The sequence below is a fragment of the Rosa chinensis genome, chromosome 5 (assembly GCF_002994745.2).
Source record: "Rosa chinensis cultivar Old Blush chromosome 5, RchiOBHm-V2, whole genome shotgun sequence".
In the NCBI taxonomy this organism is placed as follows: domain Eukaryota; kingdom Viridiplantae; phylum Streptophyta; class Magnoliopsida; order Rosales; family Rosaceae; genus Rosa; species Rosa chinensis.
This window is the reverse complement of record NC_037092.1, coordinates 8699396-8725997: the sequence shown is the minus strand read 5'-3', so window position 1 is coordinate 8725997 and position 26602 is coordinate 8699396. Positions and strand designations below refer to the sequence as shown.

The window sequence follows — 26602 nt, the reverse complement described above, 5'->3', positions numbered from 1 at the left end:
AGATCAATTGGCAGATGTTCTTACGAAAGGAGTGTCATGGAAAGTGTTTGATAACTCGATTGACAAGTTGGGCATGATTGACATCTATGCACCAACTTGAGGGGGAGTGTAGAATATTCTGTAAATATTTTCTTTCCTTGTACATATAGATTTAGTCCTTCTGTATAATCGTAGGAGATCGTTTCCTATTAGGATTACCTTTGTATCACTTTATAAACCCTATTCTTTGGGTGAATATTATTGAAGCATTCTAAACACATTGAATTCTCATTTGCTACTAATACAATTTAGAGAAAGAAAGATTTAATCAACTTGTATTCAATAATATTTTTCTTTAAATATGAAAATTAACATTTTCTTTTTCATGTATTTTTCAGAAATAATTTATGAGTAATTGTGTTAATGAAAATTTCTCAAAAAAAAAAAAAAAAAGTGTTGAAAAAAAGACTAAATGTTGACTTCTAAGTTCAAAGTGTTAATTTGTAATAAGATTTACGGAAAGCCAAATAAGACAAAGAAGCCATTTCAGAGAAAAAAGCGAAAAGAAGTCAAGTTTCTCTGACCGTCACTACACTCACATCGCACTCTCAGTTAGAAACGCAGCACCAATGACGGTGAAGCTAGGGTTCGACAAGGGAAATGGGATTTCCACCAAGAATTGTGCAGAAACAACTAGCCGCTCTTCTCCGGCGAACGGCGAGACCGCGGCAGTGAAGGTTGACGAAGCCGAGGAGACGCCGACGGAAAGAAAATCCAGTGCTGAAGTGAAGATATATAAGCCATATGGCGACGAAAGAAATGAGGTTTCCACCAAGAATTGTGCACAAACAAGTAGCCGCTCTTCTCCTACGAACATCGACGGCAAGAAGGTTGACGAAGCCGAGGAGACGCCGACAGAAACCAAATCTAGTGCTGAAGTGAAGCTAGCCTTTGGCGACAATGGAAATGCGGTCTCCACCAAGAATTGTACTGAAAGAAGTAGCGGCTCTTCTCCTCCAGCGGACATTGACAGCCAGAACGGATCAATTAAAGGTGACGAAGGCGATGAGACGCCAGTTGAAACCAAAATGGTGCATGGACAATTGCCTAAGGGTTCGAAGATGGAAGAGGTGGTTTTGGGAGACAATTTGGAAGAAGGCACAGAAGCTTGTGAGAAAAGCAAAACAGAGGGGGTAGAGGACATGATTTCTGGTAAAGATTACTAAAAATCTTTTCATCAAATTTGGTGTTATATGATTATATGATATGAGGCTGTTGAGATGTTTTCCGAATTTGATTTTGTTGATAATTTGATTAGTACTCAATTCTGGTAAAAATTTGTTCAATTCAATTTTTGTTCTTGTGTGTTTTTGATTGAAATGTAGTTATACTACTACAAAAAATGGATTTAAGGATATTCGAAAAATGTCCTTAAAAATATTTAAGAATGCTCGAAAAAAAAACGTCATCTATCGAGGAGTCATAATAAGTCATCTTTTAGGACATTCAAAATACGTTTTTATAGACATTTAAAAAAGTGTCCTTGTTTCTATTTACAAACGTCTTTTAATGTCAATGACACTAAAAAAAAGTCATTGTAACTCAAGATAGAATATCTTCTTCAATATAAGAAAGCAAACGAGCAAGAAAACTAATAGTATTAGTCATGCCTTTAGATAGTTACATACTTGGAGAAAACATTGCAACTTTCAAACAACCTTAATGAATGGTCTCAACTCCGAAGACGATTTCTCACATATATTATAAATGTCTGCAAGCAAAAGCAGAAGTTTCTTCATATATATCTTGTAAAAAGGCTAAATTGAAATAAAGAGTTTTGCATGGCACCTATAAGCTCCTGTGTGTTGCTACTAAGCATCCAAATAGTTATTTCCACTGAACAAAGATAAGTCACATAACTAATAAATTCCCAAAATGCAATAAAAGCATCGTATAGGCCATATACATATAACTAACATAGCATGAATCCACAATCCACAAAAACAAGTATAAGACAAGCATAGACCTAGTAAGAAAAACAAGAGCTCTGGATTACCCTACAGCTACAGATCTTCCCATCTTTGCAGGGCAAACCAAGTTCCCATCCATAATTATATAGTTTAAAATCTGAAAAAAAGAAACATATTATCTGTTATACAGTAATAAACTACCAATTGAGTGTTGCAGTTGACGTAACAAAGGGCACATAAATGAATATGTTTGCTAGTATACAAATACTGTAGAGAACAAACACTCACTTGGCAGCTTTTTCAAGGGTGACATATTTAGAATTAAGTGCACAAACAATTATCTCCTGTTGTTCACTCTACTCCATATTGGCACTTAGGTAAGCAGCAGGAATGTTTGCCTGGCAGATATGAGAAGGTAAAGTAGGAAGGAACATAATTGTATATTGTTAAATAGAAGACAAGGTAAAATCCAAAATGAAAAATTGAAAATAAGTCTAGAAAGAAACATTACCTGAAACAAATGCATTATTTGATCTTGAGTAAGAGATACAAGGGAAGGGATTACTCAAGTTAAGCCTGGAGAAATTATAGCAGGGAGCTGCAAGATACAAAAACCAAAGTAGACACACTTTAGTACAAAGTGGTGAACATCAAATTCCTGTAAAAGAGGGAACTCTAGAAGAAACAAATGCAAGTTACTTTGCTCAAGTATTGTTGATTGACAAAATCAGACAACAGTACTTATAGAGCTGACGGCCGAGAAAGAACTGGTAAAAGGAACAGTTTCTATGGTAAGCCTAAAGGAACATGTCATGTTTTTCTAATACTCACGTAGCTAAAATTGATGTGAATAAGCACCTACATTACAATAGTTTCAGAAAATTCAGTCTTCGATCACAAGATCTATCTATAGCAGAAAATCAACAATATTGCTATATTGCATATCAATTAGGAGAGGAGAAAGATATGTTTTACCTCTCAATTTGACTAAGAAGGGAATGCATACTACTGCATTTTCTTTATGTCATCAAGCTGTAAGGGGTAGACAAAATCAAAAGCATGCAAGTAAATGATATGTCATCAAGCTATATAAATGAATTTGAATCACACACAGTTGAAGACAAGTATAACAAATAACTTAAAAGCATGCAAGTAAAATTGAAACATTGCAGATACAGACAAATTACAGTAAGAAGGCTAACCCACTTTTGAGATGAAATGGTCACTCTAATAAAATGGTACAAGAAATTCATGACTAATACAACAAATATGAAAATAGAAAACAATAGTAATAATAGTCCTCTTTCTTCCGCTTTATCAAGTTTGAACTTTGAAGCACTGTTTTTAGGAGTTGGCTGACTATTTTTTCTAACTGAGAAGTCAGTATCATCTACACCTATCTTATCTCTTTGACCAGCCAAAGTAACATTTATAACCTCGCTGCAACACACTAAAAATATCCATACAATATATATTTGTTTGTCGAATAACAACTGCCAAGGCACCGAGCAATGCACTGAACCAGTACTTCTTCTTCAAACACGCAAGATACATATATAGCAAGCACTGCAGCAAGTGATGCAACATCTGTATAATAGAGAAACGTAAAGAATCAATGGAGAGGATACATAGGTAGAACCACTGCAAAAAGAGCTGCTTTTCTTTCATAAAGATTTGGCCTCAAATGTGTGATTATCATCTCATCATATATATACAAGAACACTGCAGACCACTGCCAATACACCATTCGATCGAGGAGCAAAGAATCGCAGTGGAGCAGACTTGAGAAAACGAAGAAGCTGCTTTTACGAAACAAACAAGCAACATGGGCTAGTGAAATATAAGTACAGGCCAGGAGGAGTAGCGATCATGGGATCCCAGCTTCTGAAATTGCCTCTGCAGTACTGTTGAGCCTGAGGCACATGGAATATGTCATCCATGTAAGGTTCAGGAATCAGGAACAACATGATTTACAAACCCACAAGCCAAGTTAGCCAACAATCATGCCACAGCTCTCCTACCCATCTCTCTCTGTAACCTGTAATCGTTGAATCAAATCCTAAGGCTGTGATTGGCTCCATGGATTAGGCGACGGCAAAATGTGGCCCAATATCTCCGGCTGCGAATTCCGAACTGTGAATTTCTGAGTCGATCGTACTTAGGCGAGAGTCCTCCCTCCGGCTTTGACTGCAAGTCGTAAACGTCCGCGCGAGACTTCTCCAGTTTCTTTAGAACTAGTATTGCATGCCTGTGCATAAATAATTAATAAGGAGCATTATCTAAATTTATTAATTTGAGTGTCCTATTGCATAAATAACACCACGAGATTAATCATTATTTAGAAGGAAATTATGAAGCAAAATTGAATAGTTATTAGGGCTGCACACGGATTGGGTTGGATCGGTTTTGACTCCAAACCATCTCTATGCCAAAGTGAGCGGTTTAGGCATTTTGGAAAACCGGTCATCAAAAAAAAAAAAACTCAATCCGACCCAATCCAATCCAATTAAAGATGGTTTGGTTTGGTCGGTTAGGCGGTTTTCACCTATATAATATTAACATGCTATTTATAAAAAAATTCATAGTAAAAATTCAGTCTCAAGAATTGAAATTGTGTTAAATTATCTAAATTTAAAATTCAATAATTAAAATCCAAAACATATAGTCCAAAACTAAAACCTAAATTAGATTCAAAGTGATTCACTTATTTAACGACTTAACCATCAATACTAGCTTAATATGATAGTATTAAAGGTCAAAGAATGAGAGATTGAGAGATTAGAGATGTGATCTGAAATGATCACAAAAATTGTAGCGATTATATACTAAGGTTTTAGGCCTTTGAGCCTCGAATTCAATACGATAGTATATCATTTGAGAATAAAGTTACTTACTTAGAATAAACCGGACAAATGAATATATATTTATTATGTATATATATATATATAAACTTTTTCTCTTATGTTTCAAACATACCGGTCGGTTCAGGTTTCGCGGTTTAAGTACAAGAGAAACCAAACTAACTCAGTTTATAAATGGTTTGGTTCGGTATTGAACCGATTTTCAATTTTTAAAGTTAAAAAATCTTAACCAACCCATATTTATCAGTCGGTTTTGACCGGTTTGGCCGGTTTTGACCGGTTTGGCCGGTTTGTATCATGTTTTGCACACCCCTAATAGTTATTCATATGAGGATTGAAACGAAAAAAAGTTCAGACCAAAACTAACCCAAAATTAAATATCCAAATCAATCACAAAACTTGAATTTTCATACAAAGATTTGCTTTCTACATAAAATAATACTCAAAATAATCCAGATTTCAATCGTTCATCCTTGTTTCTAATTGCCAACACTGTCATATTTTTTCTAATAATAAATGATTAAAAACAAATCAAATTCGCAAATAAGATCGAGGTGACGGTGATGATGAATTACTTGTCAAAAGAAGTTGGATTCTTCAATGATCTTCATTAGGAGAGAACGAGAAGAAAAGTTGGAATTGGAGGCTTGGAGCATAGGATTTGATCATAGAAATCCTAGCATATGGCTATTTAGCGGGAAAAACATCATCTAAAATGGGTTGAAGTTGAAGTGTTGAACAACACGAAACGTACCGCCGTTTTGCTTCTAGTAACAACATGTCGCGTTTTGGCAACTCTGAGTGGAATTTACCATTTAGACCCCGTCTGGCAACTGGCAAAGAATCTCCCTTTTCTGTTCTCTAGCTTCGAGGAACAACTATAGCTTGGTGGCTGAGGGGAAGAATGTACCACTAAAAAGAAGACTTAAAAATGTGAAGCAAGTAAGAATCTGGCATTTTTTCTTGGCTTGCTTTGATCATGAAGCATCTATCTCCTTTACAACCCCACTTAGCCTTTGGAACCTAACCTCATTGACAAGAAAAGAACCAAAACCCTTCATGCAAAGGAACCCTTATATAAGCCCGTCTCTTTCCCCAAAATGTAACAGACAACAAGCACTGCTAACCCTTTTCTTCAACAGCTTTTGATCTTACAGAAATGGCCGGTCAGCAGTTGAAATCTGTCGCTGGTTTGCTTTTGGTTCTGAACTTCTGCATGTATGTCATTGTGCTAGGCATCGGCGGCTGGGCCATGAATAGAGCAATCGACCATGGTTTCATTATTGGTAAACCTTTTGGATCCTCATGAATTTTTTGGCATCTTTGTTTCTCGTCCCTTAACAGTTTAGGCTTCCGGAGTCCAGCGACACTAACATGCAGTGATCAATTGCAGGTGCTGATTTTAATCTTCCTGCGCACTTCTCACCCATATACTTCCCAATGGGGAATGCTGCCACTGGATTCTTTGTGACATTTGCTTTGATCGCCGGAGTTGTTGGTGTTGCTTCAGCCATTTCTGGACTCAACCATCTTCGTTCTTGGACATCTGATAGCTTGCCATCTGCGGCCGCAGCTGCTACCATTGCCTGGACTCTCACTCTCCTCGCCATGGGGTACCTTACTCATTTCATTTCCTTTGTTTTCCTTGATAACCTTCAAGATCACATAATATCTTCTTTTATGTTAACAAGAACATAATTTTTTTCAGCTTTGCTTGGAAGGAGATAGAGCTTGAAATCAGGAATGCCCGCCTGGTATGATAAAAAGAAACATTATTGAGCATTCTCCTTCTTCCGGATATCGTATACTGAAACATAATTGCTCTGATTTTTTTTTTGTAGAGGACAATGGAGGCATTCTTAATCATCCTTTCAGTTACTCAGCTTCTGTATATAGCAGCCATCCATGGCATTGTATCAAGATGAACTCGGAAAAGTTGAGTGACTTTGGTGCTGGGTGTGCTGTGTCTGCATTCTTTTGTTTAATCTCACTCCCTTCTAGTGTTGTGTGTATGGTGTGATTAGTCTGTTAAGATTGTATTGGATTGGGTTACGGGTTCATAGTACTAGTAAGGGCTGCACAAGAATACAATTTACATTTTCTTTCACATTTTTTGTGAAAATTCCTTTACCTGTTTGAAGGACAAGGGAATAAAAATAATATGGAATTTTTGCCAAGGCATCAATGGCGTTATAGCTTATAGATGTCAATTGCCAAAGGCAACCTCATCACTGCCGCAAGGCTCGCAGCAATGAGTATTTTACTTCAAGGAAAAAAACCTTGAACTATCTATGACACCAGAATATTCATACTAAAAAAAGTTCTTGCAATTTTAGGTCACTCCATTTCCCTACAATGCCAGAAGAAACTATTCTGCAAAATTAAAACAAGAAACGAAGGTTGTAAAAGCTGTATATATTCAGCTGACTACCATTCCTCAAACTATAACCACTTTAAAATGATTTACCAAAGGAGGCCTCTTGCCTATTATTCTTTGGGAAAAAAAGAAACTCAGAAGTTCTAATAACAAAATATCATAAATTTTGCGAACCAGATTCTTCACTTCACATGCTTCAAAGAGTCGACTGAGACCCATCATGCTTCGATTCTGCATCAGAGGAAACCTTGAAAAAGTTAGCCAACATTTGGTTTGGAAGGTCTTACAATCTTCAACTGTAAAATCATTGGATCTGTATAAAATTAAGGTAATGCACATCTCTCAATGCTGGTACGAAGTTGAGCAATCCCACATTTAGTCTGATTGAATCTACAGAGACATGTTGAGGTACAATCTAAGGAGAAACATAGAAGAACAAAATCCCAAAGCAGAAGACACCAACAAATTAAAGGCTCTGACTTCCATTCACACAACCCATTTGACAAGGCATATATGAACCGCCACAAGCGCAATCAAAGTAGGTGCAAACAATTACAAACTGAGCTCCTAATGAGCATAACAGACACCCTGTTCTGATATTGATATGAGCCCACTTGGACTTCTATATCTAGTTACCATTAACTCAAAGTTCAGAGCTGGTTTCCACTCAAACAGTTCTCTTGTTTGTGTTTTGCTGAAAGCATCAACTACTGTTTTGGAGATGTAAGCATCTGTAAGCACAGTATTACTAGTGCTCAAAGGGTTGCAATTCAAACCCGGTGGAGCATTTTGTTTCATTTGCTAGGAAAATAGCGGAGGATCATTTATGTTAACAAGCCTCCATATATAGCCAGCACTGTTAACTAAGAGTTCTGAGTCCCACTAATAATTAGATCTATGCCAAGTAGCCTTAACAATCCAGCACACTTGTAAGTCAAAGAAGATTAATGGAACACACTTCCAAACTTTAGCAGAACTCTAGTACTAGGATAGATCCTGCACTAGGCATAAGGAATGATGGGATGTAAAAGTATGACTCCTTGAAATATTTCTATTTCCTTTTGTTTTCAATTTTCTTCTCTGCAAGGCCATCTCAAACTCATGGTGTAAGTCCTCTTATGAAGCCTAACCTATTGCTTCTCTCTTTTTATCTTTTAAACCGTAATCCCTGTAATCGTAACCAGTCTTTCTTGTATCCTTAATCTTCTTCGAAATTAGCCTTTTCATTCCTCAAACCACAAATCAATTGAAACCCTCAATAATCCTATTCCAGAAAGTAAACCCCAAAGGCTAAAATTGCATGAAATTCTAACCTTACTCGCCAAGGGTAAACTCTATACAGCGTTCTCAACTTTCCCATTACTGGTCATTACATCCACACTACACAGGCATCGTTGCTTTACTGCTCAGACCCTATAGTGGGACAGCCACCTAGATTGTAACTAAAATTCCTTTGAAACTTGGGAAAAATGAACACAATTTACAACACATGAAAACTGATTTTCCATCAAAATGTACATATCATGAGTAGCAAATAACTCATACAAAAGCCTTCATGAGAAAGATATTAACCAAGTCATTTCATGACAAACAGTGTCTACAATTCCAGCACTTAACTACAATATTTTACTGGCGTTGCACCTTGTGACTTGCTAGCTAATGAGCAGCTGGCAAAAGTGAGAAAGCACAGAAAGAAAGAGCATAAACCGACCACCATTATTTTCCAAGCACTTCATAAGAAACTGTCGAAAAAGCTCTACTCTTATCCAACAGCAAGAGTTTGGTGAATTCCAAACAAGTAGGTATGGCATGAGACGTTATCCACTTATCCCAGATTTCATCTAAATACTGATACTTGGGAGAGGGGGAAAAAGGTAAAACATAAATGAGTACCATGTTCTACATTTACTAAACTAGGAATAACTACTTTTTGTAGTCATGCACTGGAGAAACTGATCAGACTAATTTTCTAGAGGAGTATAAAACTGAGTGGAAACTTACCAAATAAACAACAAACTGTCTTGCAAGCAAAGCAACACCAATGACTCAATGAGACCTCAGTTGGAAGATTTCAAGAATGCAACATACCCGAAGCATGATTAACCTAGCATTTGGACAACTATGGCATTCCTATGACATCCCAACCACTTTTTACTTCCTAGGTTCCCCCATATACACATGGACAAAAAGTTAAAAACACTATAGAAAAAAGTTAAAGACAATAAAAAAACCAAAGGTAAGACAACTCTATTTAAAGTTGTGAAATTGATATAAAATTTCTAACCTGAAGTTATCTCCTGGAGCCTGTTATCACGTCCAGAATTCCGCAGCAACCAAAGCAAGAAGTTTTTTCCACCACTCGTGGGGCAGGAGCTACTAGAGGCTGCATAAAGTTCAAGGAAGAAAGTTGCATTCAACTGTCAAGGCAAAAGGAGATGCAATAAGGTAAGGATAAAGTGCAATCTGTACCTGGCTTTCAGAATATTCTGGAATTTCAGAATCTTTAATGGATCCAGCATCATTACTAGTTTGAGCGGGAGAGACACCTACTGATGGCAATATTTTACTCCCGTTTTCTTTAGATACAGATTCCACCACACCTACTGATGGCAATACTTTACTCCCATTTTCTTTAGATACAGATTCCACCACAGTCGGAGATGCCTTACCATTCTCAATTAGCGGGGGACACACTATACTCTCAATTTTCTCTGGTAGCGAATCAGTCAAAGTTTCTAAAGACTTCTCTGCACCACTCTCCAATGCCGGTTTTACAACTGTACCAGAGATCACAAGACCGTCAACTGGAGTAGTTTCTGTAAAGTGAACAGTCACCACAGGCTTATCAGAATCAAGCGAAGGGGCCTTCTCTGCAACTAAACTTGCAGTCTTCTCAGCCGAAGGGGCCTTCTCTGCAACTAAACTTGTAGTCTTCTCAGCCAAAGGGGCCTTCTCTGCAACTAAACTTGTAGTCTTCTCAGCTGGTGCCTCATTAGTAGAGTGAGTCACTTCTGCTAGTAAAGAATCAACCGACTTAACCAAATCACTAGCAGGTTTTTTTTCCTCCGAAACGGTAGCACCACCCTTCTCCTTCCTTCTCCTTTCAACGACACGAGACTCGTCATCTGAACTACTCCTACCACTGCTACTGCTACTACTGGAGCCTTTAATTGATTCCTTTCCAGACCCAGCACGCTTGTTGCTCTTGGAACCCTCCTTCGAATCCCTCTCAATTCCAACACCACCATCTTTCCGAACAGCCTCAGCATCACTAGATTCTCCCTCTACGGACTTAGCCCGAGTGACTGGTCTCCACTCTTTAGCTTGAGGTTTAGAGCCAACCTCACCACCATCACTTACGTCTCCTATAATGGTTTGGCCCAATCAAAAGTCTCAATCAAGCCAACATAAAAGTGACAAAATCAAAATCAAATCTTTACATCATTTTCAATTGCTTCAACCACAATTCAGCTAAACGAACACACCCAATAACACGATCACACATAAAGCACCAAACCCAATATCATTGACTGGCAGCTAGGTAACTAGATTCAATCACAATCAAAATTAAAGCAAAAACAACAAAATCCACCGCATACCCAACACCCCAAATTGACAGAACAACCCGAAAAGCTCAAAAAGCGATTAGCTTTGAGATGGGTCAAGTCTATTATTGAAAAGGGAAGCCAAAGTAATCACCTTGAGGGTTGCTTTTGGTGGTTGATGAACTCCCGTTTTGGGTCTGATTCTCCTTCTCCTTCTTTTTCTTGGCAGCCTTTCTCCTCTTGGCACCTGACGGCATGATTGCTCAGATTTCTGGGGTCTCTCGCAGACACAGATCGTACGCAGGGAGAGAGAGAGAGAGAGAGAGAAAAGACCCAAAATTTACTGTCTGGGCCTCTGTGATAAAGCGTGTTTTGTGGGACTGGTAGAGGATCTATTGGGATTTCCGTAGAAATTGATGAATTGATGATGGTGGGAAGTGAGAGAGTAATAAGATTCTGTGGGTTTGGTTTTAGGGGCTAATTTTATCAGATGTCCAACACTGTGAGGGTCTCATTTTTAATGCAAGTGGCATTTTGTAGAGGGTGGGATCCTGATATTGATGTGTAGGGTTTTTGAATCCTTTTGAATTTTGGACTTGTTAGTGAAGAGTGGGAAACATACTAGGGTTAGTGTGTGGTGTGGAATTATGCCATGTTTTTCTATATTAGTATATATTTCTTTTCATATGTCATATCGACTGTTCCGTTAAACTTTATCACTTGTTTAATCATCTAATTTGGTCGTGTCATCTCTCTATTATTATAAAGTGAGACTCTCTTATGGTGTCATAGATTTCTCTAAATTTTGAATGCTATGTTTAATTAACTCACTTGAATTTATTTTCTAAGGATGAAGTTATCAATACAAATAACTACGCACTACAATAACAACAATTACATGTTTGTCACGTAGTGAATACACTTTGGCTAAGATGATAGCGCGTTAGGATACAACCTCAAACTCTCAAAGCATGATTGCCAAAAACTTTAAGCAGATCAGCAACTGTTGCAACGGTATTCTTCCTTGTTTATTTTATACAATTTTTTTTTTCACCATGTGCAAGGTGAGGACATGATGCAAGTGTATAATAATTTAAAAGAAAGTGAACATATTTTGGTATTTGCATTGGTATTTTTGCAAATGAGAGTTTTAATATTATTAGTCGAGTTAGATGGGTAACCTAGTACAGTTGCCAACTCAAGACTTCAACCTAATTTAAAGTCAAGAATTAATGAGTTTTTCGATTGGGGATTACTTGGATTCATGATTTAATTTGGATATAAGCATTCATTTTGGGTCATGAGGGACATGTGATTCTTGGACATATCATTGACTTTATGGTTGGATGTAAAGGGGCATAAATAAATTAGTCCGTTGAAACAAAAAATTTTTTTTTCAATATATGCATAGGCCTCGTTTGGTTCACGGAAAAGAAAGTAATTCCTTTGTCTTTCCCATAGGAAGGAAAATGAAATTTCCCAACAGCTTTCCATTCCGATGTTTGGTAACGCAAGGAAAGTTATCAAGAAAGTTGTTAAAAAGTTTGTAAATAATATAATAAAATAATATGTTGTGAGTAATAAGAGTAGTGCTACATACACCAAAAAATTATACAAAAAACTAATACCAAAGGATGTAGCATCCTACATGGCATATGTCCAGTCATCACCTTCAATTAAATAATTTGCAACATATTATCTATCTTATAATATTCATTTTCAATTAACCTAAAAAAGTTATAAAAAAAAAATTAAAATAACTTCCTTATCTGAAAGGAAGACGTGATGATCAAACAAAGCAATCTATAACTCTGCAAATTTAACAGTTCATAGATGTATAGAAAGAGATGGATGATTATAAATACCCAGCCCTGAAAAATTAAACAAATTTTTTTTTTTTTGAGAAGAGAAAAAAAAAATTAAACATAACTGAAACAAGTCATGTAATCTAACTAAGATGACATTTATCTTTAGAAATTAGAAGCATCGACCTTTGATTCTTCAACTATTGATTAAGGCACTTGAGGAGGGGTGCGGAAGATGTCGATGCAACAAGAATTTTTGGCTTCGGATTGGAGGCCGGAAGAATAGTAAAGTGTCTTTGCATGATTTGCCCTTCTTTGATAGTTTTATCGGATTCTTGTCTATAATTTTGTCCTTGTCTTTGCTTGTATTCATGATTTCATGGCTATGGCTATGGCGGGTCATCTTCATTGTGGAGGACTTTAGAGGTGTTCTATCAAATAAAAATTTTACTTGTTGATTTTTATTTTAAATGAAAAAGAATAAAATAGGAAGACATGTGGGAAATTATTAAGATTAAGATGATGATGTGGCACATGCCACCTTATTTGGTATAAGTTTTTTGTATAACATTTTGGGATCTTAAGCATTTTCCGAGTAATAAATGCAAGGAAAGAATGAGGAAAATGATTCCATTGAGATTTGGAATGAACCACTTTTCCCCTTATTTTCCTTTCCTTCAGGAAACGATTTCCTTTCAATTTGCATCCCAAACGCAGGAAAGGAACAAGTTTCATTTCTTGATGCTTTTTTTCCGCGAACCAAACGTGGCCTAAAGGTTTCATATACGTGGGTCAGATTTCGACTCGGAGTAATAACACACTTTGCTACCATTTTTGTAACAAAATAAATACTAATTTGGTAATCGTTTTGATATTTTTTTTTTTTCCCAATAGAGATGGATGGTAACATTGCATTTAAACTATTTGTAGGTGTTATTTAATCGATCATAGGAATTCTCATTCACAACGAAAGATTTAAGGCACAAGAGTGACAAGACAAAATCGTCATGGAATTTTCGTCATGGAATTTTTGTCTTAATATAAGAGAAATGATCTTATGAAAATAATATCTATTCAATAAAAGTAGATTGTCAAAATAATTATTACCTAAAAAGTAAATTAATGTGGAGTCCTAGCCTTGGTATGCGACCACTACTCTCTTGCAAAGACACTGCAATTGTCAACTACACTTGGAGCAATCCTTAAGGAATATCGAAAACTTGAGTTGCTTAAGCTAAAACAGCTACTTTCCAAGTAACAGAAAGAAAAGCAACGACTGGAGTGGGAAAGTCAGAGTCAAAAACGTGAATTCCTCACTTCTTTCTCTCATTCAAAACTGTGCATGAGACTTTCATCTCGCATGGCGATAACTCTCACAGAAAATGTTGCAGAGCCTTAGTAGAATACTAAAAAGATTGAAAATACAATCCAAACCCATGTATGAGATACCTAAGATGAAGCCCAAAATCAAAGAACGAAGACCAAACCAATCTCAACAGTCAAGTCCAATTGAATAGTAGCCCATCCCTGACCCTGAAGCAACTGCAACAAGTTGGGAGTTAATATCGTAACAAGATGTCAAGATGTGTGATGTAGAAAAATATATATTTAGTCCATTTTCATATTTAACGGAAAACTATTTGCTCCCATTTCAGTTCGTTAGACACAAATGTGGGTTTGATCTGGGCTGAGGAAAGTATAAGCCAGGGAAGAATGGGCCTCGACTTTTGAGCCCGTTAAAAACCCATGTAATTTTTATTTTTTTACCAAGAAAAGTCTTCTTCTTTTTTTCCATGCATAGGTGTTTTGACTAGCTGATACTTGCTCTTTACTCCTGTCTTACTCTAATTTGAGATTAGGGGTTGTATGTGTGTGCATTAAACAATTGGATCTATGTCACTCTGTGGGGTGAGTCAAGTTAATTGCTCTCATAATCTTGGGTAGTAACTAAAAAACTAGTTTTTTTTTTTCTCTAAAAATTGTGAAAAAATGTTTGTCAGAATGTTTCAGAGAGACAAGATACTTAGATTAAAGAAATATAATAAAGGAGCGCAAGAGAAGAAAGCCAAATGTTTGATAAATTACTTCAGGTAAATAAGGTATTATTTTAGCCATATGCTAACTAATATGCATGTTGAGGTATTATTGGAGCATGTGACTTATGCTAATTAATATATATGTTGAATTCCATATTTTCATATCATCAGTATTAATTAAGCCAATAAGGCTTATGGTTAAATTTTCAATAATCCCAAAAATTACCCTCCCTTTATATTAACCTACTGCCAGCGAATTTTAATACATGAAGGACATAAAAGGAAAAACAAACATAAAAACATAAAAAGGAGGACGCGACACGTATAATAGGAAGAGCGCCAAATTGCTCAGCGGTTATGCTTTTGCCCACTAAATCGACTCCTCACTTCTGCAACTGCAATCAGAGAACCAAGAATGAGTTAAAGAGATTTATTACCCTACAATTCGACCAATGAGGTATGCCTTTTCCGTATGTATTGAAATGGTTATCAATTACGTGCGTCAATCTCATCCAACCAATCTTGGGGTTCTTTGTTTATTGGAAGAAAATTGAACAGGGAATAATTTTGTCTTGCAAGAGAGGATCAATTAGGAGGCTATGTCCACACGAATGATCCATTAGGAAGAGGACCAAGGATGCTTGGTGGATAAAGAAAAACCTGTGATTATGGAGAAACCAGGGTGGATTGGTAGTAGGGAAGAAGAAGGTTAAGTAGGAGAGCGAGGTTTAAGACGAATACTTTGGTCAGAAGTACAGTCGGAGGGCAATGAATACCGATGAGATTCCGAGTCATGAGCAATGCTAAGTTAATAATGAATGAATGTGTGTGTGTGTGTGTGTTTGAATGATTTTGATTATGAGAATGGTAGATGGGGTATATATTGGTTGAGGGTTCTTTTTTGTGTATATATTAGGGTATGGTTCTTCTTTGTTAGCCTATAGGTACTTCTCTTTCTGTTCTTTTATCTTATACGTTGTTTGTTCTGATTATGCTTCTTATTATTTGCAGAATAGTTCTAGGAAATCCACAAACGATGAAGGTTGATTGCCAGGCGATGTGTCCCTTTCAGATCATCCAACAAGGGTTTCTTAGTTTCAAGGTGTCTTTCTTCTACTTCATGTACATTTTAGATCAGTTTCATGTCCAGTTACCCATAGGCTTAAAGCTAATTGTGCGAACATTTTTGAAGCCTATTAACAAAATTATGTAATATACAGTCTCTTTTGTGTTCGAGTTGTTACGATGTCTTCGTTGCAACTCCCTGTTTTGTTTATGTTTGTTTCTAATTTTTTGTTTTCGTTTATATTTGTATATACCAATGCATATTTTTGTACACAATTTTATGTTTTTTAGTAATTGATTGCTAAAGACATATACAATATTTTATAATACCTGTATGTGGTAAGAGTTGGGTAATATGCAACACTGAAATTATATTGCATTCATGAGTATCATTTCAAACATGCGGAGCAAAAGAGGAAAAGGACAACATGCATATGCGAAACATATTTTTCAAAAATAAAATACGCACGCGCGAGCGCGGTCCTTCCGCATGCGCATCGAGCATGCAAGAAGGCTAGTTAATTATATATAATTTTGATATTCAGGATATTTGAGACGTTAGCATAATGAAATGCACCCTCAAATTTCGTACTGCATCACAAAATAGGTATATGCTAGGGATAAAACTCCGTATAAGTTTGATGATTATTCTTTGCATAGCTAAAACCGTAAATTTAAATAGGGATCTCATTTTGTTCAAGTAGAACATGTATGCACCATTTAGTTATCCATCAATATCTTAACAAGTGAGTTTTTTTAATTTTTGACATCAAGGTTTTCACTTTTCAAAGTAGGCGGTACAAATAGTGCATCCAAACTGGAGTACCGTATATAATATTTCCCCTTGGTCTGTTGGTCACTCTTGCTGAGTACTTTTTGTTGCTGGTCATTCTTATTTAGTGACAATTCTTTACACTCTCATCCCATGAGTGCATACAACAAGTTAGTCGATAAATAATGACTGCATGTAGTGTTTTCTGTTAGTAAAAAACAATAGCAATTAATCATGAAAAGGCTTAAGCAAAGCTGGCTACTTCTGCATCCAAGTTATATGTAGATGCAAATGAATAAACAAACACAGGAACACATATTTTGAATTGCCCCTTATTTTGCCTCCATATAAATTCAAAGCTCAAACGTGAACAAAAGTAGAATGGAATTCACGAGATTGATATTACAAGGTCGGCAGGGCTTTTTGGGTCGCAGGCCACTATTTTAAGGCGGTCAACGTTCTCCTCGACGGTGGCGCCAATATTATTCTGGTATCTGACCACAGCATCGTGTACGGAGAAGTTCCAAACATGGTTGCAGAAATTGTAGGTATGCAGATGTCCCTTGATGGAGACTTTGTTTTTCACTCGGGTTCTGAAAGCTTGAGCCATAGACGCGTCGAATTGGAGCAGAACCTGAAAGGCAAGTTCGGCGGTGAGAGTTCCGTTCTCAAGCATCTCTTCCAAAGTCTCAACCAGACATTTTCCGATCCCCGAGCTTCTGTAAAGGGTCGCCATATTCTTGTATATCTGTTGTTCTGTTCCTGCGGCTAGGAAATGAAACTCAGCAAACTTTCAAAATCAGGATGAATGAATTTCTGAAGAGATTATGAGAGAGAAGAGGGAATTGAGGCAGAGAGAATACTGTATCAGACTATCAGTTACTAATTTGATTGTGAGAGAGGTATGGGGTGCTTGTTTATATATGTAATAGCCGACCCAGAGTCGATTAGGAGAAGCCGTCTCCTTCTTCTGCAGGGATTAGGAAAGGTAAGATCCTGTCACCGAGAAGGAGAAGCCTTTCTACTTTTCCTTTTCCTTCAAGGAGTAGAGAACTTTCGATCAGTACTATCTCTCTTCATACTCATTCGACTTCAGACCATTTATATGTAATATATATATATATATATATATATATATATATATATATGAATGACAGGAAATGAAAACATATGAATTCTCACACAGAAATTTGCATTTTCTAAATCATCATCATCTAATACCCCTAAAATGAGAAATCAGCTACATTATATTATGGCTAATAATAGAACTGAAGAATATCTAGCGATGTAGTAGCTGGCTAATTATGTGAATGCATCGCATCTCCTGCCAAGTTTTACGTAAACTGAACATAAACTTGACTGGTTACTGATTTAAAATTCTGGGAAGCACATGCACCATCATAGCTAGCTAGCTAGGGTTTCGTAGAATCTCTGCAATTGATATCGATCGATCCACGCCAAAACATTGATCATCCCCATTATTATACTTACTCGTCCATCATATCGATCTTTGTATATCTAATTACTGTCGTTCTAAGGAAAGAATAATTATGACATGTACTGCTACTCTATGATGCATAGGAACACATAATTTAGTATTTAGAGGAGGAGTGAGTAAATAACCTTACATAACTTAGAATATCCATACATAGATATCTTATACATCCTTTGCCATCAGGAACCTTGATAATCGACCGATTGAGAATAGGATGTCTAGGATGTAAGTTAGTATTGGAAATAAGGATATATACTGCTTGCAAAATTTTAAATCTACTGCTAATTTGGTGTGATCAAAGTTTAGTATGTAACAAAATGTAATGATCCGTTTACTTACTTGAATGATTGAGCATGAGAATAAAGCAAAACATTTTACAACATGACTTTTCCGGCTTTCATTAATTAACACAAACGAAATTAGAATGCAAGTGGGTTTTTTTTGTATGTTTTCTCTCATTTATTTAGAAATTTGACTATATTAATTGAATCCTCATAGCTCTGAGAGTTTTGTCTCACTCAACATTTCTTCACTGTAACGTGCCTATATTACAAATCCGTCAACCCAATCAGCGCGCAGGGGACTAGCATTTTAATTCTTCGCACAAAACGTAAAAAAGAATACAAAACTCTAAAAGATGTTACTTAACTTTGAATGGAGACAGTAGTACTAATAGAGAAAAACGAACCACATTGAAATTCTTAGAAGCATGCATGGACAACGACTTTGAATATATCTTATATATCATAATTAGTAAATGACTTTCTTGAATGATCGATCTGTATACGTCTTTTATTTGATCTGAATTTGATTCAGATAAAAAACGGCATAGACTAAATACAGTAACTAATCGCCGAGTACTTAATGTGATCATGACACTGATCAGTATCGATCACTGACCACAACTAATTAAAAGGACTTGGCCTTAATAAACAGATGAGCTTGAAGTCGTATTCATCGATGACCTTCTTCATCATTATTATAAAAATATCTGGACTGCCAAAACCTAATATTCCAAATCATGTATAGGCTTTCCAAAACTTTATGCTTAGTCGTTTTCACTAAAAAGAGTTATGCACGTCTACCCAACTATAGCAAATTTATCATCTCATAGCCGTGGGAGTCTTCTATTAATGAACCAACCTTTACCTATCCCCCCTTACGAGTTTTACTTGTTCTCTTGCTTAATTATTATCGAAGTTATATTTTTGATCTTGCTTGTTCCTTGTTATGTTAAATTGCAATAAGGCTAGCTTCTTGAACCTTATTTATCAAATTCATGCAATCTAACATGTCCTCTATCTTCATGCCTAATACACGAACTGCGTTGCTAATGAGGAGGCGGAAACAAACCATTGTTAGACCATGTGCTAAATCATACAAAGATTGTCTTCTTTTTGTCAAGCTTCTCAATTCCTTCATCGATCATATAATATTAGATCATTTCAGGACTACTAAATCAAATTACAGTCCTAATAAGAGTGTTAGTACTTCAATCAAATGTCCAAACGTCATGTTCTTTATTTCAATTTGTCAACGGTGTCCTTGTTTTTCCTTTTTCTTGTTGGGCTAGATAACAATAAGTGCTAATTAAACATCATAACACACTCTAAATCAAGAGAGCAAAGTGCCCTGAACTCCTAGACTAGAGTCCACGGGGGGCTTTAATTAGGGTTTTTGTTTGGTTCCTAAACTTGGGCACAACTACTTCCACCACGTTGCAAGTCCCAGCCGATTGCTTCACCCAACTATTACACGAAAACAACGGCGGGAGCAACGTGGCGCTCAATCATTCTCTTCGCCCTCGTGTTTGCGCGGCATGCTGATGTCACCTGGGACCCCCGTCGCAGGTGGCGTCCTTCCACTGGTGTTGTCGTATTCGAAATCATTCTTTGTAGGTGTGGATAAAATTAGGTGGGGACCTTCACGTGGGTCACCCCTACCCGGAAACGGGCCCCACTCCGAAGCGGAGCATGAGCCGTAGGATCCGCCGAGGTGGAGCGATCTGATGCTTTACACCTACGCGTTTAACCAAATGATTGATTGAATGTTACAGCTCTCGCAAGCCACTACCGCAAGTTGATTACTCCAAGCAACTCGGCTTCGGCTTCGGCTTGGCTTGGCTGATCTGAGCTTTCCGGTCTAACTTGGTTTGCTGTGGAGCGAGAGGACCTGGTCGGTGTTTTTGATCTTCATGCAATCAATCCCTGCAATTGTTACTTTTTTGTTTACCATGTCGCTAATAAGTAGTATAGGGTGCGTGTACTCTTTTACATTGGTATTTTTTAATTTCTCTTGCTACTAATTCTTCTAAAAAAAAGAGAGGGAGAGAGAGAACCAATGATATTAGTATTTCATATTTGAAATATGAAATTATCAACAAAAAAATTAAGATGTGAAATTGTTGGTTATGTTTGGTTTCAATTTAAACAACATTAGTTTGAAGCCTTATCATATGGAAATGAACCAACATATCAAGTTCATCCTTTAGAGAATAAGATAATGCATGTCCAATAATTAAGAAGCCATAGGGAAAAAATGTGATTGATTAGGTTTTAGTATGGTTATTTTAATGACACAAGTCACACCCTCGATACATGGCACTGAAGTTGCCGGTCCAGTTCAGATTTTAGAATCAATGAGCCGGCTCGATCTGGTTCAATTAATTAGTTCCTAGAGGTTCGGTATGGTTTCTTTGCTTTTTGGTTTTCCGGTTCACATAACTCATCTTTTAGAAGAAAATAGAAAATTTAAGGATGCATTTATTCAACTTTCTCAAGTACGAATTCTCTTTCTATTTAATTAATGACGTATTATTTTTCTTTAAGAAAACACAATCTCGAGCGATAACCTTTCTAATTCTTTCTAATCTGCAAATGTATTTTCTTTGATTTCGGTACTATATCAACCATGTATTTAGATATCGTATTCAATGAATAAATCTAGCTATCTAAATGAAAGACATAATGGCCAAAAATCTAAAATTACTAATTAATTATGCCAACACATTACGCGATTGCATCCACCCTGTCCCATGCTAAAAAAAATTGATTCAAACTCAGATAATTAAGAATATTCACCAAGAACCCGATCTCATTTTGCATCTATTCAATAAATATTTAATTTTCTCATCCTCAAAATTCAAACCTACCCATTATTTCCCTTATCAAAAACACCCATTTACAATTTTTCTTTTTAGGATACCATTTTGTCAATTGACTATACGTGCAATGTTGCCCTACCCAAGCAATGAAGCAATTCCGTACTTCTACAGAAAAAGTTGTTAATCCCGGCCAGACCAAAACAAAAACTCAATTTTTGACCAAACAGAAAGTAGAAATTAAACGGAAGGAATATCCCACAAAGCTCCAAAGCTCCAAAGTAAGTAACCAATTACACGAAGTCAATGTGTTCCTAGCTAAAAACAAGCCCAGAACTAAGTGGCACCAGATCAGAGCCGTGAGCCACAAGAAAAGCACGTAGCTCGTTGCCTCGTTTACAGGGTTAATTAAAAAAAAATTATTCTATTAGATAATTAAAAAGATGGAGCTAGAAGAAGAAGAAGCCGTAGAAATTGATTAAAAAAACGAAATGGAATAAAAATAAAAAAAATCTGGCGGGGACCGCACTCAATGCCTTGATAGATTATTGTGACGACACCTTGACACCACAAAACAATCAAAGTGTACTCACTACGATTCGTCTTCCCCAATCCCTCTCTCTTCCTATAAATCCCTATAAATCCCAAACCCCATTTTCATTTCATCTCAAGCTTTCTTCTTGATCGATTCCTAGATTGTTAATTAACCCTCCATTTCTTTTTTGACGAAAGTACTGGTAGAGGTCTCAAGTTTCGTGATGACAGAAGAGTTTCAAGAAGCCGAGGTGATCTTCTCGGAGAACGGAGAGTCCTGCTTGGATTTCCGGCAACAACAGCAACAACACGCTAAGAAGTCGTCGGTGACAAAGAAGAAGAAGAAAACGGTGCCAGTGAGGATTCCGAATCATGTGTTCGACTTCCGCGGTGGGGGTGGTGGTGGTGTTCTTAATGACGTCGACGACGATGAGCGTTACTACAAGGACGAAGGAGAGATAGTGCCGCCGCATTTGATCATACGGCGGCGCGTGGAAGGGAAGATGGCGTTTTCAGTGTGCACCGGAAACGGAAGAACTCTGAAGGGGAGGGATTTGAGTCAAGTCCGGAATTCCATTCTCAGAATGACCGGGTTCTTGGAAGCTTAATTAATTAATCAGAGTTTTAATTACATTCATTTGTTTTCGTCATTAATTAGATGAAGAACATACAAAGATCATTTTTTTTCTTTTTCTTCAGTGGCTTTCCCTTCTCTTGGGTAATGATAATCCAGTTGTAATCTGTAACGGAAAACAATGATATTGATTCCGATTTGGTGTATAGATTTCTTCTTGGCTACCTTAAACGTTTCGTTTTGATTCATCAATGTGATTCTGCAATGCATCTTAGTTAGCTTACAGAGTTACAGATAAGGGCGGCGCGTAGAATCGTAGATACTGTGTGCAGGGTGCGCAGTGCACCCACCGCTTTGAGAGCTTTAATGTTGTCTTCTAGCTCTTGCCTCTTGGGCACAGCAGAACATGAACAGCCTGGTTTGTTCTGGGAGAGATAGAAAGAGGTGTTCGGCCGGTCTGGGAAGTGTGGTTTGGTCTTTTTTGTCTAGTTCTTAATCGGTGGGCAAATGTAGTTAGATATTTGATTCCAACTTCTAACTCTAGCAGCTAACATTACGTCAAATTCCGGTGTCTGAAAGTCTTGCTCTAACGAAGAGTGCCTAGCGATTGTGACGGAGTTATTTAGACCATGACGAAGGCATGCACAAATTTTCTAGCCTCATTGTTTCGTGATTTTCCATGTGACATGAAGTTTTGAATCAATTTTCTCTTTTGATATGTTGATGTATTGATATGTTAACCGTAGGCTAGATTCATTTTTTTTATGTGAGTAGGCCAGATTCATTCGGTGGTACACTTGTATGGAACTAATTTACATTATTGTATTTTAGAATTTCTTTAAAAATGACCAATCTTACTTGGATTATTTAAAAACACAATAATTTGGCATCTATACCAAGTTTTGGCGATTAACCTCCAAATCTTTCGTAGATGGAAAATGAATCTGACATCTATGATCTATACCTCTAAAATGACCAATAAAAGACTTGAATTATTTAAACACATAACTATTTGGCACGTACACTAAGTTTCAACAATTATCCTCAAAATCTTTTGTAGATGGGAAATGAATGATATGCACCCACAGTACCTTTAAACTAGTGAAAATAACTTGTGCAACAGTTTGGCCAACAATTTGTGACCTTACTTGTTGATATAGTATTGTCTGAAACAGTTTTCCCAATAAGCTAATATTGATGTACAATGTGTTACTAACTTTTTTTGTCTCCTTAGTAAAAATTCGCTTCACAAATTTGTGGTGTACCATAAAAACGTTGATTTGATATATATATATATATATATATATATATATATATATTACCTTTATTTTTAGTTTTAATTATGAAGCATAATAGGACTTGAGTGATAGCGACTAATTCATGAAGAATATGACATTTCTTTCTACATATGTTATTCTTAGAATTATATTGGTCAATAGCAAAAATTGTTCTACATTGTAAACTCTAAACCTAAATATTTAGTTTTACAACTATTAAGGCATTACTCGGCCTGTACTAATTAATTGAACACCAAGTATAGTTGATGCCTAATTAAGCTTCCTATTGTCTTGCTTTCTTAGTTCAAGAGTTCAAATTCTTAACAATTTGTATTAAGCATAACCTGACTTTAGTGTTAGTTGTAATGGGTGAAGAATATGAGCATTCTTTCAATAGATATTAAGAATTATTCGATATAATATTCTAATCGTCTACATTCTAAACTCTAAATCTTGAATCCTAAGTTTTGACCAACTAAGAAGGGATTGTCTTAAACTTAGCCTTTTCACTTGAACAAGCATGAGTTCAAGTCCCCTCCTTTTTGCTCTCTTCCAAGTTCTAACCAAAAGAATCACATGAAAGAGTTTAACAATGCATTATAAAATGAAGAGGACGTTATTGACTCGCTCTTTCCTTTGAAATATTTACAAAATTGACTGGTTGAAGTAAATTATAATAAACACAGTACAGAGGTTGATAATAACCTGAACATGTGTAATCTAGTTACTGAAGTTGATAGAACAGAGGATCATTTTTGGTTTTTCTTTGCGGACAACATATAATTTTTGACCAGTATATAGTAATTGTATTTTAACGAATTAAGAAAAGGTAAAAGAACCAGTTGAGTGTGAAGCCCAAATCCTTTTTCCTATTCCATATTCCCAATTAATTAGCCATGTTGTGAATCTTAATTACTTAAGTTATCTCATTGACTCTAAAATTATAGAGACCATGAAATAAGAATAGGTAAAAGAACCAGTTGAGTGTGAAACTCAAATCCTTCTACCAACTCCATATTCCCAATTAGCCATGTTGTGAATCTTAATTACATTGTTTTATCTCATTGACTATAGAATTATAAACAATGTACCCAAACTTATTCCTATACCTGGAATGATTCAAACCCTTTCACATTGTTCACATTCAAATATATACTACATTTCTTCTAAAAAAAAAGAAAAAGAAATGTATTGGAAGAGTAACATGAGTAATTAGCTTATTGAGATTAATATGCACCTGGAATAATCAATATGATGGCAAAAGAAGAAGAATAATCAATGACTTTTTGCTCTCGTGATTTAGGTCATATTCATTATAATGTTTATGTTAGAAACACACATGTTTCTTGTTTATGCACATGAAACACTTGATCTTGAGTATACCTAACTAGTGGTTCATGCATTTGGATTTAGGAACATCAAAAGATATTATAATTCAATCACATTGCATAGGACTAATAAGAATTGTTCGCAGCAGTTGCAAAACTTGTTCCAATAGTATAAGTGAATTGCAGCCTGCTCAATACATTGTTTCTTTCAATCTAGGAAGGTTGCTTTTCACACACTCATGATGATAGACCTCTACTACGAGCAACTGAGGAAGAAAACAAGAATTTATTTATATGTCTCAATTTATGTTTATCATTCTTACGTACGAGCTGTACTAATTATCTCTCTATCATTTCGATTTCTTGATTTACAATGAATTTTATCCTTTGAGGAACAAATATTAGAACACTAGGATATTATCCAACAGAAAAATAACCAGCTCAATAATTCCTAGTCTCTGATTTAAAAAAGTGCTTTCTGAAAAAGAAGAAAATCCATATGGAAACAAGAGCTAGCCTTTGGATCAGAGCCATTGACACCGTGGCCACGTGTGTAAGCACCAGACCATCAGACACATGGAAGGTCATGATCACTATGTCAGACCAAAACGAAACCAATGACGTGGACCGCATCACAATCACATACTTCTCAAAAGTCCCAACCCTATAAACAAATCAGATATTGTTACATAGATTCGCCTGGTTGTATAGAATAATTCCCCATAAGGGCTGTCGGGGCTTCCTTTTTTTTTTTGGTCTGGTTAAATTTAGCGTGTGGGTTTTTTGTTGCTTTGGCTTCATAGAATGATGAGAAGGCTTCCAAACTTCAAAAACCGACAAATTATATTATAGTCCACAAAATGGGATTTTTTTTAATGAATTAGGGAGACCAAGAAGCTAAGCAGAATTAGCATAAGGTCCTCTTTGTTAATGAATTTTATTAAAAAGGAAAAATTTGGATAATGTGAACAAAGTGAATGGTTGTTGGGATGCATATGGAAATTTTTGCATTAAAGACTTAGACTTTTTTTTTTTCCCCTTTTCTTTGATCTTTTAAGAGTCGTCAGAGTTTTCTTCAAAAAAAGAGTAGTCAAAGTTTTTAGGTAGGTAAGAACTCTAAAATGGGTGCCAAATTTATCTTTGTGATACGTTTTAGTCAATAGATTTGATGGTGGATGTGAAAAGGGAATATTTTATGAGAGTTGAGAGTAGTGTATATTACAAAAGTTGTTTTCCATGTGCTTTGTCCAAAGGAGTGAATAATGGAGCTAATGGATAAGGTAGTGGCTAAAACTAACACTAAGTGACCGTACTTATGTTTGTTAATAAGCTTATTAGTGAAAATAAATCGGTACATGTAGCTATCCAACCATAGAAATGATTCCTAATTTTAGCAAGCAGAAAAATACCTACGATCCAATACTTTCTAAAAATAGTGATTCACCAAGGATAATATCTTAAAATGTATTAGATAAACTTGATGGTTATTAATATTCGAATCTAAAACGTGTAAATTTGTAGCTCTAATTTTCTTCATAACTACTACGAGCCCATTTAGCAATGTATGTAGAACGTTTTGATAGAACTTGTGTCAGGAAAACAGTGCCACTTATTTAGATCGTACACTACCAAAAGTAGCTTGTTAGGTAAGCTACACTTTTTCTACCAGAAAACAATCACATTCTGATAGTTTCCATTTCCATAAATTACATCAATGAAAAGGAGGGAGAGGAAATGCACAAACCCAATTTCCGGAAACTACTAGGATTCTTTAATTATATGGTGCTTTTTCAGTTGTGCAAGACTAATCTAGTTGCTTGCTCTGTCCTTCGAAATAGGGTTTATGTGGCTATCAACCAATAGAAGAAATTATGAATCTAATGA

At 36.1% G+C, this 26602-nt stretch overlaps 4 protein-coding genes across 6 annotated transcripts; 2 read left to right on the top strand and 2 right to left on the bottom strand.

Moving 5' to 3' along the window:
* The first annotated feature begins 5902 nt into the window (after nt 1–5902).
* Nucleotides 5903–6991, top strand: LOC112164804 (membrane protein PM19L). The gene is made up of 4 exons (XM_024301123.2): nt 5903–6096; nt 6204–6423; nt 6519–6564; nt 6652–6991. Exons 1-4 carry the CDS (start codon nt 5970–5972, stop codon nt 6733–6735), a joined length of 477 nt encoding a protein of 158 aa, XP_024156891.1. The 5' UTR covers nt 5903–5969; the 3' UTR covers nt 6736–6991.
* A 124-nt stretch (nt 6992–7115) lies between these two features.
* LOC112164803 (surface protein) lies at nt 7116–11245 on the bottom strand. 3 transcript variants are annotated; one of them, XR_005799802.1, is made up of 5 exons: nt 10887–11245; nt 9657–10552; nt 9472–9570; nt 9276–9345; nt 7116–7434 (listed from the first exon to the last, which is right to left on the bottom strand). XR_005799802.1 is itself a non-coding variant. In XM_040506360.1 (4 exons), the coding sequence occupies exons 1-3, from the start codon at nt 10987–10989 to the stop codon at nt 9478–9480; spliced, it is 1092 nt and encodes a 363-aa protein (XP_040362294.1). In that variant the 5' UTR covers nt 10990–11245; the 3' UTR covers nt 7116–7434; nt 9472–9477. The 3 variants fall into 3 exon arrangements, 2 of the variants coding, with proteins under 2 accessions (XP_040362294.1, XP_024156889.1); XM_040506360.1 differs by lacking the exon at nt 9276–9345; XM_024301121.2 differs by lacking the exon at nt 9276–9345 and having other exon boundaries at nt 7116–7418; nt 10887–11244.
* Nucleotides 11246–16770: 5525 nt separating this feature from the next.
* Nucleotides 16771–17326, bottom strand: LOC112201598 (transcription initiation factor IIA subunit 2). Its single transcript, XM_024342506.2, has one exon. It carries the CDS (start codon nt 17144–17146, stop codon nt 16799–16801), a length of 348 nt encoding a protein of 115 aa, XP_024198274.1. The 5' UTR covers nt 17147–17326; the 3' UTR covers nt 16771–16798.
* A 4289-nt stretch (nt 17327–21615) lies between these two features.
* On the top strand, nt 21616–22321 carry LOC112165655. The gene has a single exon (XM_024302260.2). It carries the CDS (start codon nt 21764–21766, stop codon nt 22145–22147), a length of 384 nt encoding a protein of 127 aa, XP_024158028.1. The 5' UTR covers nt 21616–21763; the 3' UTR covers nt 22148–22321.
* The last annotated feature ends 4281 nt before the right edge of the window (nt 22322–26602 follow it).

Bases quoted from the DNA above. Each gene is read 5' to 3' on its own strand.
- LOC112164804 (XM_024301123.2), top strand. From the start codon at position 5,970: ATGGCCGGTCAGCAGTTGAAATCTGTCGCTGGTTTGCTTTTGGTTCTG. The intron at 6,424-6,518 runs GTACCTTACTCA...AATTTTTTTCAG, and splicing joins CTCACTCTCCTCGCCATGGG to CTTTGCTTGGAAGGAGATAG. The intron at 6,565-6,651 runs GTATGATAAAAA...TTTTTTTTGTAG, and splicing joins AAATCAGGAATGCCCGCCTG to AGGACAATGGAGGCATTCTT.
- LOC112164803 (XM_040506360.1), bottom strand. From the start codon at position 10,989: ATGCCGTCAGGTGCCAAGAGGAGAAAGGCTGCCAAGAAAAAGAAGGAG. The intron at 10,553-10,886 runs GTGATTACTTTG...AAACCATTATAG, and splicing joins CACCAAAAGCAACCCTCAAG to GAGACGTAAGTGATGGTGGT. The intron at 9,571-9,656 runs GTACAGATTGCA...AACTTTATGCAG, and splicing joins CAGAATATTCTGAAAGCCAG to CCTCTAGTAGCTCCTGCCCC.
- LOC112201598 (XM_024342506.2), bottom strand. From the start codon at position 17,146: ATGGCGACCCTTTACAGAAGCTCGGGGATCGGAAAATGTCTGGTTGAG.
- LOC112165655 (XM_024302260.2), top strand. From the start codon at position 21,764: ATGACAGAAGAGTTTCAAGAAGCCGAGGTGATCTTCTCGGAGAACGGA.